At 37.9% G+C, this 15,851-nt stretch overlaps 1 protein-coding gene across 2 annotated transcripts; it reads right to left on the bottom strand.

Moving 5' to 3' along the window:
* Nucleotides 1-3,298: 3,298 nt before the first annotated feature.
* Nucleotides 3,299-6,239, bottom strand: LOC140928572 (uncharacterized). 2 transcript variants are annotated; one of them, XM_073378341.1, is made up of 3 exons: nucleotides 6,117-6,239; nucleotides 4,229-4,645; nucleotides 3,299-3,737 (listed from the first exon to the last, which is right to left on the bottom strand). In XM_073378341.1, exons 1-2 carry the CDS (start codon nucleotides 6,210-6,212, stop codon nucleotides 4,274-4,276), a joined length of 468 nt encoding a protein of 155 aa, XP_073234442.1. In that variant the 5' UTR covers nucleotides 6,213-6,239; the 3' UTR covers nucleotides 3,299-3,737; nucleotides 4,229-4,273. The 2 variants fall into 2 exon arrangements, with proteins under 2 accessions (XP_073234442.1, XP_073234443.1); XM_073378342.1 differs by having other exon boundaries at nucleotides 4,384-4,645.
* Between the last annotated feature and the right edge of the window lie 9,612 nt (nucleotides 6,240-15,851).

The raw sequence follows: 15,851 nt of genomic DNA, 5'->3' as shown, positions 1-15,851 counted from the left end.
TCCTGTTGTCAATTGTCCGTATAAAACTTCCTTGGGGATGTGTCCATCATCCATGCGATGAACATGCCTGAGCAATCTCAGGCGGCGCTGACTGAAGAGGGTTGCATGCTGGGAATACAAGCGCATGACAGTATGTCACTGTTGGTGATGTGGTCTTGCCACTTGACGCCGCGGATGCGCCTGAGGCATCGCAGATGGAAGGTGTTCAAGCCGCTTTCCTGTCTTATGTAGGTGGTCCAAGTTTCACTGCCATATAGCAACGTGCCGGAGAACGCACGCTTGATAGATGTGCATTTTGGTGTTCTCGGTCAGGTATTTGTTTTCCAGGCTCGCTTGGTCAAATTGGACATTGTGCCAGTAGCTTTGCCGATTCTTCGGGAGATACCTGAGACAAGGCTCACGTTTTTGGAGATGCCAGGTGGAACCGAGGTAGGTGAATTCCTAGACTACATCGAGGGTGTGGGTTTAGTACGAGAGTCCAACTGCACAAGGTCTTTTTAGAGGAGAAGTCTGGACGCATCTTTTTTTGGAGAGAATTTATTGCATGCAATTTGTAGGTTACAATACATGTAAATCCAATCTAAAAGTTCTTCTCATACTCTAGGTACCGTGGAATACAGAGCGAACACAAAGGTCACACCATTAAATCAGGTGGTCGCTTAGAAGACTTGTTAAGGAGGAATGAAAGTTCGAAAGCTTTCGAAAACCGTCATCCTAAAAAGTGGTCGCGGTCGCTTACGAGCGATGGTGGTCTTTTACTAGAGCTTCCATCTAAAAGGCTTTGTCTGGGACAATTTTAGTGTTTTGCCACCGGTCGCTTAAGTGAGGTGGTCGCTTACAAGAGGTGGTCGCACATAAAGTTCGACTTCATGTAAACAAACAGAGTTGTTATATTCAAGAATTGTTACATTCTTGACGATTACAGAACAATTTTCTTTTAAGATAACCGTCAGTATAGTCCGAAGAAAGGATATTGCGTGGTCTGACCAATACGATTGTACCCCCAAATTATTTGTGAGAGGTGTGAAAAAATTGGAGCAAGACCTAAAACCGAGAGAATGTCAAAGGGGCTGTGTCACAGCAGTCCAGTTCATTTTGTTTAATTTTGCCAATTACTCGCCCTTAATCGCTATGGAACTTAAAGTGAGCAAGGAAATTACATGTAAATGACAAAATCAGAGATCCGAGACAAACAAATATGTCTCCTGAGCATTATTTTTGAAGTTGCAAGCAGCAGGGATCAACTTTGAAAAACTGTCAGGCTGAACAGTTTTCAGAAACCCTGATTTCAATCCGTTTCAATCTTCCGTCAGGTTTGCCCATCTGTGGCATCTGTTGTTTCTGTTATGTTATTTTAACCCTCCTTTAATAAAAGTTTTAAGCGGTTATTTTTATGTTTCTCTTAACCCTATTCAGACTGGGGGGGGCTTTTCGAACCCCCCCTCCGGCAAAATCGTGATAACTCCTATACCGAAAGAGCTATGACGTTCAAATTTTCTGACTTTTCCTAAAATTTATCTAGGAACATTTTGGTATAATTACCATGTCCATGTGATTAATCATGTTGCCATGGCAACCAGTTTCTGACACATAGGTTTTGGAAAATTTAAAAAATGGTGATTTTTTTGTTTTAAGATCGCGTTTTTACACTTATAGTGCTTTTTGTTGTTCAAATGGTCTTTGCTTGGGACTAGTTTTTGAATTACATCAAAATGTTTCAACATCGAATATTTGGGGGGGAGGGGTGGGGTAAAATTTGTCACTTTTTTGCTTTGACAAATATGCTGCTCTATTTTCCAAATAACACTTCCAAAGTCATTTGTTTGGGTAATAAACATTAATTTGATACTTCTTTTATACATTCTGAGCTTTTTCCCCTTTGAAAGTTGCTTTAAATTATAATTTTAATAAAAAAACCGGAAATCCAAGATGGCGGATCCAAGATGGCGGACAACCATTTCAAATTTTAAATTTTATTGCTTCCTATTGCTTTTTCTCGCTGTACAAGTGTTTCCTTGTTACTAGTTCATAAGAAAGGATAACAAAGAGATGACTTTACCAATATTATTGATATTTTACGTATCTAAGTGGAAAAATAATAAGAAACATTGAAAAATCGAAATATGACGTCACTGTGACGTCATCATTGGGTGTGGCAAGTCAAAACTGGGTGTGGGGCTTCTTTGTACGGAGATGATCATTGTGTGTAAATTTCATGACCCTAGCATTATTGGTTCCAGAGATACAGAGGGGGGGTCCGAGGAGCCCCCCCCCCCCAGTCACAGATTGACCAAAAAAGCCCAGTCTGAATAGGGTTAATTTGGGTTGCATTTTGCAATTTCCTAATTTGGCTGAATTTCGAGACACTGCTCCTTTAATCAAAAGTTGCGTTGTTTATTTATTCTCAAGTGATCAGCTGTGTAATGCAGATCATACTGGCTAGACAGCTCGACATCTGCATCAACGCATTGCTGTGCACAAACATTCCGCAATAGGTAAACACTTTTTGTAAGCTACGGTAAAAAAAACTCTTCTGAAAGAGAGCCAATTTCGCTTTTTAAGAATGGCCACGAAAAATTTGATTGCCTTATTTAAACGCGATAAAGAAAAAAGACCTCAAGACTAATCTGAAAAATTTTATTTCTCTTTGTTTTGGGATGGTAATGTATGATAATGAAATTAAAACAAAGGGAAATAAAATTTAAACCAGGGATAAAATTGAACCACAGCAACTCTATCAGTGCGTAACTCTTTGTTTAACTTGTAACATATTCTTATATGTTACTTTTCTTTTTATTGCAAATCTAATTGTTTTTTTCTTGTATCATTTATAGAACCCGTATATGTTTATTTCCATGATAATTTCACCATAGAACGTCGAAAAGTCGTCATTAAAAAAATTGAACGTTTTAGACATTTCTGAAAACGATTTTAACCAATATTTTATTACAGTTAGTTCTAGTAAAATGTTAAGAAAATGGTTCCTTTTGAAATCTTTAAATAAGAGGAAAAGAATTGACTTAGGCATCTGACGAAACTGTGAAGTAGAAAGTGCTCCCAATTTTACAAAACGAAATAAAATGAGGACTCCTAGGAAAAAAACTATACTCTCAACAACGATAGATAACCTCACAAGACACAGCATTTGTTCAGCTAATTCTCCTTTATTTGGACACACACACTTCTTTTGCTATGACAACCAGAAATCAAAATGAAGCACTAACTTAATATACCCCGTATCATCTGGTTACATTTACTTTATTTTGTTTGTCTATTTCTTGGAAGTTTCTAGAACTTTTCATTTAACCTTTCCGTAACAGCTTTAGTGAATATAAAACAAAGAAAAACAATGAGTCATTGAGCTGCTGCTTCAGTTACGGCTGTGGGGGAGCCACCTCTTCTATGTAGATCTTGGAGACTGAGTTCCAGCCTGTAGCCGCGTCGCCAGTTTTGTAACCACCAGCGCACTTACCGACCCAGAAACCCACGCGAACCATGCCCTTATGGAGCTTCTCGCAAATTCCTTCAATGTGACGAGGGCGATGTGGATTTTTTTTCCAGTTAGTGCCTTGTAACATTAAAAATAGACCATCAATGGCTGCCGGGGAAGAGCATTCTGCGCCATTGAACGTAAAGTACCACCGATTGCAGCAGTCGTGGCAGTTAGCGACACGGAAATCGCCATTCCAGAAGACACGCAGGGCTGTATTGTCGGATTTTTTCTTGAAAATACATTCCTATGGAATGATTAAAATAACACTTAATTAAATTTAAAATTGTTATAATGGCCTGACGGCCTCGTGAAGCTTTGTACTGTTTAGAGTCCGTTTATCTTCTTCCTCTTTTCTTGTTTATCTGTCAATGTTTTAAACAACACATGGCTTTTAATCTATTGTTAAACTGACGGTCCTTACAACTTTTAAAACAAATAATAAACATCAACATTCATTACAACTTACTACTTAAAATAGTATTAAAAGAAATTTAAAATCTGAGTACTCTAATAACATTTTAGAAAATGTAAGATTAGGAGTAGGGATGGCTTAAAAAAAGTGTTGATATGAATCGTAAGTTATTAAATGGGTTCGTTTAGTGTCTAGACTTTACTTTCCCCAGTTCAATCATGTTTATCCGTGTTTATTTGTACGATTATATGAAATCCTGTCAGGACGATTCACACCCATATCCGAAGACAAAGAGCGAAACATTCACTGGCATAAATGTTTACCTTGATAAAACCAGTGTCTGTTTTATCATTCATACTCTTAAATACTCACTGTTTCCAATTACTTCGGAAGGTTCCCTGTGGACCTTGGATACCGCGAGCACCTGGTTCACCTTTGCTTCCTGTTTGTCCCCTTGTCCCTTTATTTCCTTGTTTACCTGATGGTCCTGCGGGTCCAGGGCGTCCTTGGATGCCCGGTTCACCTTTGCTTCCTGGTAGACCCGTCGAACCCGAGGGTCCTGTATCTCCTTTAGGTCCTTGCTTCCCACGAGATCCTTTATCACCTGTGTTTCCTCTTGGGCCCGTGGGTCCTTCAGGTCCACGATCGCCGGGTGATCCCGCGGGTCCAGGAATTCCTGGGATCCCTGGAGTTCCTGGTGAGGAGCAGCAAGCACACTGACCACATGACCCAAGTGACGTCTGTTGGGTACACAATTATTAATGAGCATAAACGCATTAGTTGGTCAATAAATCAACAGACTAACTGCTTTGTGTAACGGAAAAAAGAAAAGGCCTGATAATATAGAGTACCGAAGTGATGACGTCATAAAAATGAAATTTGTGAAATTATGGGATTTGTTAAGATATTCTGAAAGAACAACGTCCAAGACACCTACTCGCCAAAAATTAGCAATTCGGGGCAAATTGTCTCTGAGATATTAGCCCAGTTATGCTGTGACGACTCCATACAAATCCTTCTAAATTTGGCTTGGTTCATAAGATTAGGAACCAGGTAAGAACTGAGGAAGATGGAAGATGGAGATGGAGTGAAGCCTTTGATAGTTTCCAAAGACACTGGCACCGCGTCGCTCAAAACGTGGTCCAGTGGAGGTCAATGGGAAAGGCCTACGTTCAACGACGGACATTCAGCGGCTGAAACTGAAACTGAGGGGTCGGAAAATTCACTTTAATAATACGCAAAAGTTTCTTGAACTGTACAGCTTTATTTACAAAACTTCAATGCCTTCTCCTCCGTTAAATTCCGCATTTTGTTGTTATGGTTAATCAATTCTCTGACTGGCGGGTATGATGTCGTGGTTCCGAGAGCTCCCGATGGAAGAACTCATTTGTGTGGCAAGTCATTGGATCCGCTACTGACCATATTACATCCCCTAAAAGAAGAAAACCTTAAACTGCTAGATATAAGCCCCCTCAGTTAATTATAGGTCCATCTGCGTGTAAACAACAACAACAACAACAACAAAATCCGATTATAAGCCCCCGTATGTAAGTCGCTCCTCTAGCTTGCATTGTAATGAATTCGACCAAGAGAGAATGATCTAGCTTATTCTCTCTTGATTCCATTTATTATGAAGTTTTGAAGTAATATATCAAACATGAGATGCAGTGTTTCATCACCAGATGAAACACCGAGAAGAGAGTTGAAAATACGACGCGCAGCGGAGTATTTTTGACGAACTTCGAGGTGTTTCATCTGGTGATGAAACAGTGTGTCGAATGTTTGATATTACTTCTCAAACAAAATCATTTTTGAAGGAGAAATTAAGGATGCAAATACTAAGCAGTGTTTCATCCGATTTCCAAACACTCATTAAACATTAATTTCCTCTGTATTTTCTTAATGAATTATTAATGAGTTTGAGAAGCTTAGATAAAACCAGTACACAAGTACTTTTATTAGCATTGCTATAGCTTGTGTCGAGGCGCTTTTACTAGTCCGACCGGTTATAATCCCGCTCAGATAAAAGTCAGCCTCCAATGATAAACCCTCCTTAAACCCTGACGAAGATGTATAAGCACAGAGCTTATAAGCGGCAGTTTATGGTAATCAGGAAATGTGGAGATTTTGATGGTTCTGTCAAAGCAATAGACCAGAAGTTCGATCAGAAATAGAAATTCCTAAATTATTTTGAATTAATTTATAATATACCTTTTTCCCAGGTGTTTTGTTGCTGCTGCTGTTGCTTTTCATGGAACACAAAGTAATCAACAGCGCATAAATCGCGATGTACAGTAGTTGTTTCATACTGTTCTCTTTGGTTTCGTTTTATCTTGGGACCTGGAAAAAAGGGATAGCATGTTAAAGTGTTAGTCACTGAGTGACACAATATCATAACGCAACGTGTTGGTTTCTATACACAGAAATATATTAGAAGTTTTATTAATTCAAATATCAAAAATATATGAAACAAATATTTTAATTCATTATAATTCTTTACTTGTTAAAAAATATTAACATTAAAATTTAGATTCGTATTCTGGTATGTATTCAGTTTGAATGATTTTCATTTTAAAAATATGAAAAAGCTTGGCGTTCTGAATAGTCCATCGGCCTCGCGAGTCCTCGCCGGCGATTTTCTCCAAGACTGAGCTTTAAAAGGTTTTGCCCGGCAAATATAGGCGCTTCTGGCCTTTCTGTTCGCTCCTTACTGGTGAACCTTCTTGCGTCATTTTAGCTGAGTTGTTTTTGCTTCTTTGTGACAAATGTAAAAATGTAATGATCTTAACTGAATTTTATCACGTACCGTAAATCCTCTATTAAGCCCCCCGGGGGGCTTATTTTTTTCAAGCACTTTTGAGGGGGGGGGGGGGCTTAATAGAGAGGGGGGCCTTAAAAGAGAGGGGGGGCTTATTTAATTTAGCGAAACGCATCACCTGTAGCAAAAATACCTTGGTATGAGACAGAGTAGACTTACGCATTGTACAATTAAAGTCACCGTCATAAGTATTTAATTCACTTGTGGGAGCCTAAAAGTAACAAATACAAAATTCTTATTCTTCAAAAATGTGCTTTCGACCACATGTTCTTCGGTAATTTTTATGAATAAACCATAACTGATCAGTCCACGTTAATCGTTAATTTTTTTGTGAAGAATAAGGATTGGAGGAGGGGGAGGGGGGGGAGCTTAATAGAGAGGGGGGGCTTATTAACTTTCCTCCTCTGAAAAGGGGGGGCTTATTAGAGAGGGGGAGCTTAATAGAGGATTTACGGTATTGCAAATTTTCTATGACTCGTGCACTAACGTTGTCTGTAATTTATCTGGTACTATTTATAATGGATGGGAAATAAATAAATAAAATAATTAAAAAAGAAATAAATGAGTTTTTCAGTCTTTTTCCAAGTTTAATCAAAACCGATGGAGAAATCATGCTTTGGAAAAAAATCAGAAACAAAACGGATTTGGTACTAACCTTTCAGTTTTAGTGTTGCTGCAGTCTGATTCTAGGAGCTGCTGAGAATAAAATGAATATTTCTGCTACACCAAAGAACTATTTATCCGTATTGAATCAACATTACACTTTCATGTTACAAACACGTTTGAAAAGAGGTTACGTGTGCAGTAAATACGGATGTCAAGGATTGTTACATCGGCCAATAACATGGTCACGCTTACGAGAGGACATTTGTTTTTGCCCAGTATCAAGAAAAGGCTTGTTCGAGGCTAATAAATGACATGATGCAATAACAAGTTGAGCTTCCCGATGGTTAGAACGTGTCTCAGTTGACCAATGAATTGTCAGCTGTTCCCTTTGTTGTATTTCATGTATTTGTTCAAAGACAGAAGGGGAGAAATTTCCACAGAGGTAAACCTCGTATGTATGGCATTTGGAAGAGTTTTCATGCCATTTTAGTGGCTCTTATTAATCAATCTCTTTGCTTTCTTACTTTACTGCACGCTGCTTTTTTACACTGAAAAATTATAATAGCCCCATATCAACGAGGTCACACCATAGCATGTCAGTACACAGACGCAAATTTATCGTGAGTGAGAGCTAAGATTTCCTCACGTTCCCAGAATTAACTCTGAAACTTTAAAGGCGACAAAAGGAGACTCTTAATACCATTCTAAAAGCCTGATTATTTTTCTCTTCAATTTTGTGGGTATTTCGAGGCGTTATATCTAACTGAGAGATATAAAAGAATCCTAAAACTAAAATTTGAATGGGTGTAGCTAACCAGTTTTCTACCTGAAAAAGGGCAATGTTTTAATCTTCCAAAAAGCTTAAAAACTTCTGAATTTCTGAGTTTTCATAGGGTTTTTGGAGAACGGACGTTTGGAGCAAGAGTACAGATTTCGAGACATGTAAGCAACATTTAACAACTATCGAGACTAGTGACGGGCTCATAGTCTTACCATTTACTGATTCCTTCACTTTAAACTCGTTGACTGAACTTTACTTACCTGAGAAAGCGGCTTTTTTGATATTTCTGTGATTTCGAATTCCTTCGTTCCTTTCTCCTTGAACTAAGTTAAAAGACAGTCAATTTTCCACCTTATTGACTTCATCATCGCTGTTCGGGGAACAGCGTTGACAACGGGGACCAACGGAAACGTCTAGAATACGATACTAAGAAGAGGCGAAACTCACCCTTTCATTCATTGTTGTACTTTGATGCGTAGCATATTACCCTCTTCCTTATGAGCGTTTTTATACATAAAGAAAGATCGACATTCATACACAAAAATTTACTCCAGAGTAGATATTTTCTAACTTAGACTCACTACACAAAAAAAATGCTAAGAAATTGTGTCTGTTCAATTACAACTTGCCTCCTTCGTTTAGAAACAAAACGACTAAAATGACGAGCAAAACTGTCACTGGTTTTACACGGTACAGTACGGTACGGTACGCACACCGCAGTATTCTTAAAAATATATGCATTTTTGTTGCACGTACTCAATAAAAACAAAAATCAAATATTATCGATGATTTGTCATGGACTTTCTGAAAATCGCAAAATTAATTCCCTGCGGCAAAAAAAAAAAATCTGTCCTAATCGCAAATAGTAGTTCCCGCAAAATACAGAAAAATCTCCGATCAGCAAAAATAAACTTCCGCAAAAATTTCGTGTCACACGGTATGCATTATCAAGAAAAATATTTACTTAATACTCACGTTAGTGCTGGAGGAAGAGATAAAACTCTGTTGAGAAGAGGCTTGAAAATTGTAACGATATAAATCAAAAACAAAACTGCACGCTTTTACCTTTTTCTGTAATCCTTCACGCGTCGTTGAAGTTTTTTAACCACCAATACATTTTCTTTTTCTGCATAATAAAGTTTTCGAGAGAACACGTTTGTAAATCGTCATTAACACTCAGAAACTACGCAGGCGCGGATCCACTCCGGTTTCCCCACCACTTTACGGAAATCGGTCAATTTTTTTTATACTGATAAATATATTTTTAATAATAATAGGAATACTTGCCAAGTTGAAGTCTAGAGATTAAATAATCTGCTGATTTGCTAGGCTTAACTGGTCAATATCCTTCCTAAATAACTCAGGAACTCAGGAAAAGGGACTTTACGGAGTTAAAATCCAATCAATTCTAAGCATGGCCAGTATTTATCCTAGATCTGCGCCTGCTACGCTTTGCCCTGTCTCAATAATGACTGTTCAAGCCCATGAGTTAGGCGTAATTAGACGCAGGCAAAATTATAGGAAACCTAAACTGAACGATTTTAGGATGTGATGTAACAACGACAACAAAAATTGTCCAACGTACAAATCTTGCTTTATAAAGTTCCCACCAACTGCTCCCGCAACTTTTGATGAGCAAAGACTGATGCATTTTAATTCCTGTATAGGTCCATATTCTGTTTAGCAGAATATAGACATAAAATGGTATAGAGTAGCGAAGGGTTACGATACAAATGAAGCTTAAAAGTCTCCTGCTAGTATTAAGGGAACTGACGAAAACTCAATAGCTCCTGTGAAGCGATTAGAGTATCAATCAGGGAAGCTTTCAACATGATATTTTCTGCTCTGTGCGTCAGCTGGTTCGCGTCGGTGATCCATTGATCGATTTCTAAATTAAAATGGAAGCACATTTCATCTAAAGCAAAAAGTAACAAGGCGAAACGTATTTGCTAAATTTTTTTCAAAATTGTGAATGTGCCTTTAGTTATCAAATTTTTGCAGGGAAGGCAGTATAACAGTGATATGTTACCTCTTAACATCATTTTGCAACTTTATCTCGGCTCCTCACTTGAGTTACTCGATCAGTATCCAATATCTGTAAATTATATATTTTGCTAAGTAATATCTTATGTGGGCAGGAGAACATTTTAGCCAGTTATCTACGTTAACGAGACGTGCAATGATGAATTGTATTGTTATGAACACAACTGAAGGGGTGGCGAATGGTAAAATCCGAGACTCGCCTAGACGCCGAGATCCTAGTTAGAAAATCCGAGCCCGAGACTCTTTGGTAAAAATTTTCGAGACTCATAAAAAGTAAAAACAAACCATGCAGAAACGATACTTCGAGACTTATCAAAAACGCTTCCGAGATCTCGAGATCCTGCCAAAATTTTCCGAGACCAACGTTTTTCGAGGTACTATTCGCCACTCCTAACTGAGAGTCTGCTTCATCAGTCCTGATCATTTTGAGTCAACCTCACGCATTAACAAGGTTTGGGATAAGCGTTGTACCTACGGCAGTCTGTACACAATCTAACATAGTGGCTCTGGTCTTAAAAAGAAAACGGCTTGCTTGAGTGACCGAATTAAAACAACAAAAAACTCTCAGAGAAAATCTGACGAATAAAATAATGCTACCAGTTGATCATGAATACCCAAAAAATTTAAGGTCGGTAAGGGATCTGCTTTTGCCTCCTTCCCTTCGCATCAAATTGCTTAATCGAAATGCCCAGGAAATAAAGTTAGACACTCCATGTAAAACTTAGAGAAAAACCATATCGAATCATAGACCTAATCACAGCGTCAACGTCTCCGAGTAGGCTACACTTTGCAATACTGCACAGTAGTTTATGTCACCACCAGTTACTCTTCAAACCACGAAGACGCGCATAGTGGCATAACCACGATGAAAACAATTAACGTCAATCCGAGGTACTATTATGGATAGATTCCAATTTCTGAGGGTCGTTTCGAGTTTTTTTTTTTTTTTTGCACGATCCACAGAAGTACCACGAAACTTGATTCCTTTGAAAACACATACTGCAATATTGATTGAATTGGGCCGGAATATCGGAGTGAATCAAATCAATCAACCTTTATGTTAACTTAAAACCGTACGTGTTATATATAATTTAATTACAAAGTACGAAATATCAGCTATTTAACAGTTAAATGTTGAATTGTCCTTCTGATTGTATTCGCTACAATCCGCACAAAATCTAATTTAACATGCAACTTGTTCAAGGAAAGATTATCAAGTTTCATGCAAGAAAAATCTTTACAAGTGGTACATATTAGTTCTCGTAAGAAAACGACAAAATAGGTTATCCCCTAACAATAACTATATTCCCACATAATTAATTTCCAGTGCCGCACGGTATTTCACTTCTGTGCAATTCAGCAGATCAACTAATCATAAAGGACAAGGACAAATCTGTTTATTTCCAATTTTCAGTTTTGTTACTACTGATTAATACGAACACAATTCGAAGGTAGCAGAGGCTATTCGAGGCGATTTGTTTAAGTATAATTAACGTAGATTATCAAATTTTAAAAAAATTTTACAGAAAGGTAGGAAAACGACGATGATAAAAGGCACTATGAAAGGGAATTCTTCTTAAAAAGGGAGGATGTATAGAACAGTTTAGTGCGAGCAGTCCGTTCTCTCTTTTGTACTTAAATCATACCCGTGGAATGTAAAGGCGATCTATGTAATACGTTCATATCGATCTGTTGTGAAATGTTTTACGAGAACCCTATTCTTGAATAAACGTTTGTTCAACACATTTATAGCAGTTTGAAGATTCCTAACAGCCAGTGAGTTTGCGATTGATTTCAACGTCGGCGGGTACTCATAGAAAGGCTCGGTACTAAACTTGAGTAATACGAAATCACTAGTAGACTATACTTAGAATATTGTAAGGTGTAAACACTTGACACATGTTTTTTTTTTGGGGGGGGGACACCCTGTTTAATCTTGGACATTAGCGAAGTCAATCTACGAACAAGTGATAGTAACTTAACTTCATGAAGTTACTGTGCGTAAATCATTGCTGTGTCACGGTACATGGCTCTAAGAGCTCTCAAGTCCTGAAACTATTTTAGGTTTACTGGAGCGACAAAAGTGCCAAACTATATAAGCGCAAATAGGTAAGGCTGAGTAAAACAGTAGTGACATATACAAATGTTAAATTTGGTAAAAAGCTACTTGCTGTTTGTCATAACTTAGAGAATTAGACTTAGACTTGGAGAATTTATGTTTACATTCGTCATGAATATAGGATGGTGTCTGCATATGCAGATCAACTTGCCAAAAGTTCAATCTATCGATTCAATTGGTTTTGACTGGTGTCATTTTATGATTTGCATTTTTATTGTGAAAATTAGAGTTTGAGTGGCTGCTGTCAAATAGTATAATGGAGACCACTTTACTTTAATTCTATTTTTCTGTTAAAATTACCATTGACCGACATAATTTTTTTTTTCGAGCTCATTAGTGATGTTTAGGAGTGGAACAATATCATAGTTCTGATGAAAGGCTTATTAACCGCTAAATTAACTGACTTCCATAAAACAAAATGTTACTTATACCTCCGTAGGTGGCTTTCGTGGATGATACTAATTTCTGTTAGCATTTTTGTTGGCTGGCATTGCTGCAATACAGATGTTCATTATCAAATATATTCAAATAATAAAAAACTAAGCTGAACAAACAGGAAGGAAAAAACTACTATAAGTGCTAGTGCTAAAACTGCTTCAAGAAGAATGTAAAGTCCAGTCTTTCGATTCTATACCGCTCTGACCGCATAAGGCAAAGAGTCTATAAAAAGAGAGCGGGGGAACATTTTTTCTTTTTCTTTTTTTTTCTTTTGTCATTTCTGATTTTTTTATTATCATTATTGCCAAATGAATGCTTTCTTTAAAAACAAAAAAAACCTTCTCCCAGGATAAGTTGTAGTTTTTCGGTCAAGTATTAATACGTACATGAAACGGAGATATTGATTTTAAAAACAATATGTAAGGTACATAAAAAACGTCAATGTAGGACTCAGTATTTAATAAATGATTCGTTTTTTTCTGTTCTCTTCGCGGTGTTGAAAATATCAGTATCAATATTCCACGCTTAATCTGATCAATGTTACATAAGGAAAAACCGGCCAAGTGTTAAAATTAACAAAAAATTCAATAAACATACATACGTGGATCATAATTTTTCCAAAGTAAAAGGAGGATTAGTTACTTCTCATTCAATGTTGGTGATTCTTCTCTCTGTTACTCAAAGGTGCCATAATGATTTCTTTGTATTGATGGATTCTCGTTAGATCACGTCTTGTAATCAAACAGTGCATGCGCAGGGCATGCATGTTAAATTCAACCGCCCTCTCGTCACAAGAGCTTTGAGTCCTTTTGGGTCAGCGTCGAGGATCGAGAGCTCTCTCGATCCTCGACGCTGACCAAAAGGATCGAAGCTCTGGGAACGAGAATGATTCAACCGAAGACAGGTCTATGTTAAAAAGAAACACGATTAATCAAACGATTGACCTTTCAGAAGGATTTTGGAGTTAGTTTATCATTTTTGCTATATACAACTGAATGTCGCGTGCATATCTTGTATTCGTCCTGCAATTCCGATCCTAGTAAACTGAATGATGTACTACAAAATGATTTCTTGACCCAAGAGAGGATTTCCTTCCTTCTTCTTTGTAATTATTACACTTACATAGCTTTCCAAAGATAATATTTTCTTGCATAACGAATGATATTACAATCAGCAGTCGGTTTCCAGTCGGCTTAAATAAATCAAGTTCCTTTTGTTGCAGTTTGTGTGATTTGAGGCATGGTTGCATCAAAAAATGTTTCTAAAAAAACATCGACGTGCAGTTTCTTTAGAACTGCCAGTGGGGCTAAGGAAATATCTGAAAAAAAAATTTAGATCAAACTTAACGGGATCAAGAATCCAAACTGACAACAGGCAAACCAGCTGGCTATTTTCAAAGTTTGACTCAGGACTATCGAGAACAAATCCAGCTATCGGTCAGGGTGGGACTTGAACTTGCAAGTCCAGAGTTTGACTAATAGTCGCGTGTCGCGGGTCGCGGGTCGCGGGTCGCGGGTCGCGGGTCCAAAGTCGCGGTCGCGGGTCCAATGTCGCGGTCGCGGGTCCAAAGTCGCGGTCGCGGGTCCAAAGTCGAGGTCGCGGGTCCAATGTCGCGGCAGGGGAAAATGATTTGGAGTTCGAGGTACTTGAGTGAAAACGAGTGATATGAAAAAAATATAAAGGGCAAAAAATCGTTTTTATGCATGATACTCTACGGTAGCCAATTTACAGGTTACGGATGTCAGAGTCAACAAAATAATGTCTCAAGAAAAGACCTAAAAGAAAAAGCTGGCCGACTTTTGTGTTCACCGCAAGTTCATTTTGTTTTCTTTCTATCGGGCCCAGTTATGTATAAATTCAGCTTTGAATGTACTTATGCATAACAGTATCTGATAAAAATGTTACCATAAGTTATCATTGTTTCCTTCTTGTCTATGAATTGCTCACAAATTCTTAGGGGTGTATTCACTGAAAAATGTGCGATACACTTCATAGACTATAAATTATAAACGTTACAACAACTTAAAACCTTCTTTTAAAAAAGGCTAACTCGGGCTCGAAAAGCTACTAGTCTGTCGGTAGAAGAAACGATAACTGTTTCAATTTTAACAAGTGTTTTCGGCAAAAATAAAGAAAACGCTTGTTGAAAAACTTCCTGGTCGCAAACTCCCAAAATAAACTCTTTGCACAAGTAACTGGAAAGAGGAGGAGAGACGTTGGGCTTGAAGTGCCAGTAAAGTACATTCAAGTGGGTATTTAAGGCATGAATTTAATATAGAAACAAGTAATAATCCACAGAAAGAGGGGATAAAGCTCGAGCTTTATCCTCTCTTGTCCACAGATAGGAGTTTGTTCCCACTAACGATTGAAATCCGGAATCCAAGTTCTACCAAGAGAGAATAGATCACAGGGCGCGATCCATTCAACCAAAATTTCCGGAAATTTCGGTCCAAAACTCAATGGATCAGTTCGGTCCAACCGGAAATTTTTCGAAAAAACGGGTCCACCTTTTGAGGCGGACCACTTTTCCTGGTCGGACCGGTTGGAATTTTGGTTGAATGGATCGCGTCCATAGTCTCTTGGTTCTACTGACAAAGACTTGAATCCAGTACCTGGAATCTGGAATTACTTACCTAATTTATTGTCTTTTCTTAGCTCTGGTGGAGTTGATAACTTACCGTTTTCAGCGTCTGGTTTACTTTCTTTTTCAGCTTCATGATATCGGGCGTTATTATTTCCTTACCTACTTACTCACTTAGTTATTTACGATGCATGTTTTCAAGATTTGACTGAGACGCACTTTGAATGGCTTCCTATTGTCAGGTTGTCCTGGTTGTCATTTAGGTGAAGAGAACAAGAAGTTATATTGAACACTCTGGGTTGCCGTCTCAGTTGTAAAAATAAAAGCATTAAGCGAAAATCTTGCTTCCAAGAACAGACTCCTTTCTGTGGATTATTACTTGCTCCATATTAAATTCATGCCTTGAATACCGTTTGAATGAAGTTTCATGCGCCTATTTACATTTTCTTTCAGTTTTGTCGAAAACATTTGTTAAATATAAGAGTTCTCGTTTCTTCTACCGACAGACCCGGAGCTTTTTGAGCCCGAGTTCGCTTTTTTTAAAAAACGCTTTAAGCTGT

The sequence above is a fragment of the Porites lutea genome, chromosome 2, assembly GCF_958299795.1.
Source record: "Porites lutea chromosome 2, jaPorLute2.1, whole genome shotgun sequence".
Lineage (NCBI taxonomy): Eukaryota > Metazoa > Cnidaria > Anthozoa > Scleractinia > Poritidae > Porites > Porites lutea.
The sequence above is the reverse complement of the archived record's forward strand: the minus strand, read 5'-3'. Positions and strand labels throughout refer to the sequence as shown.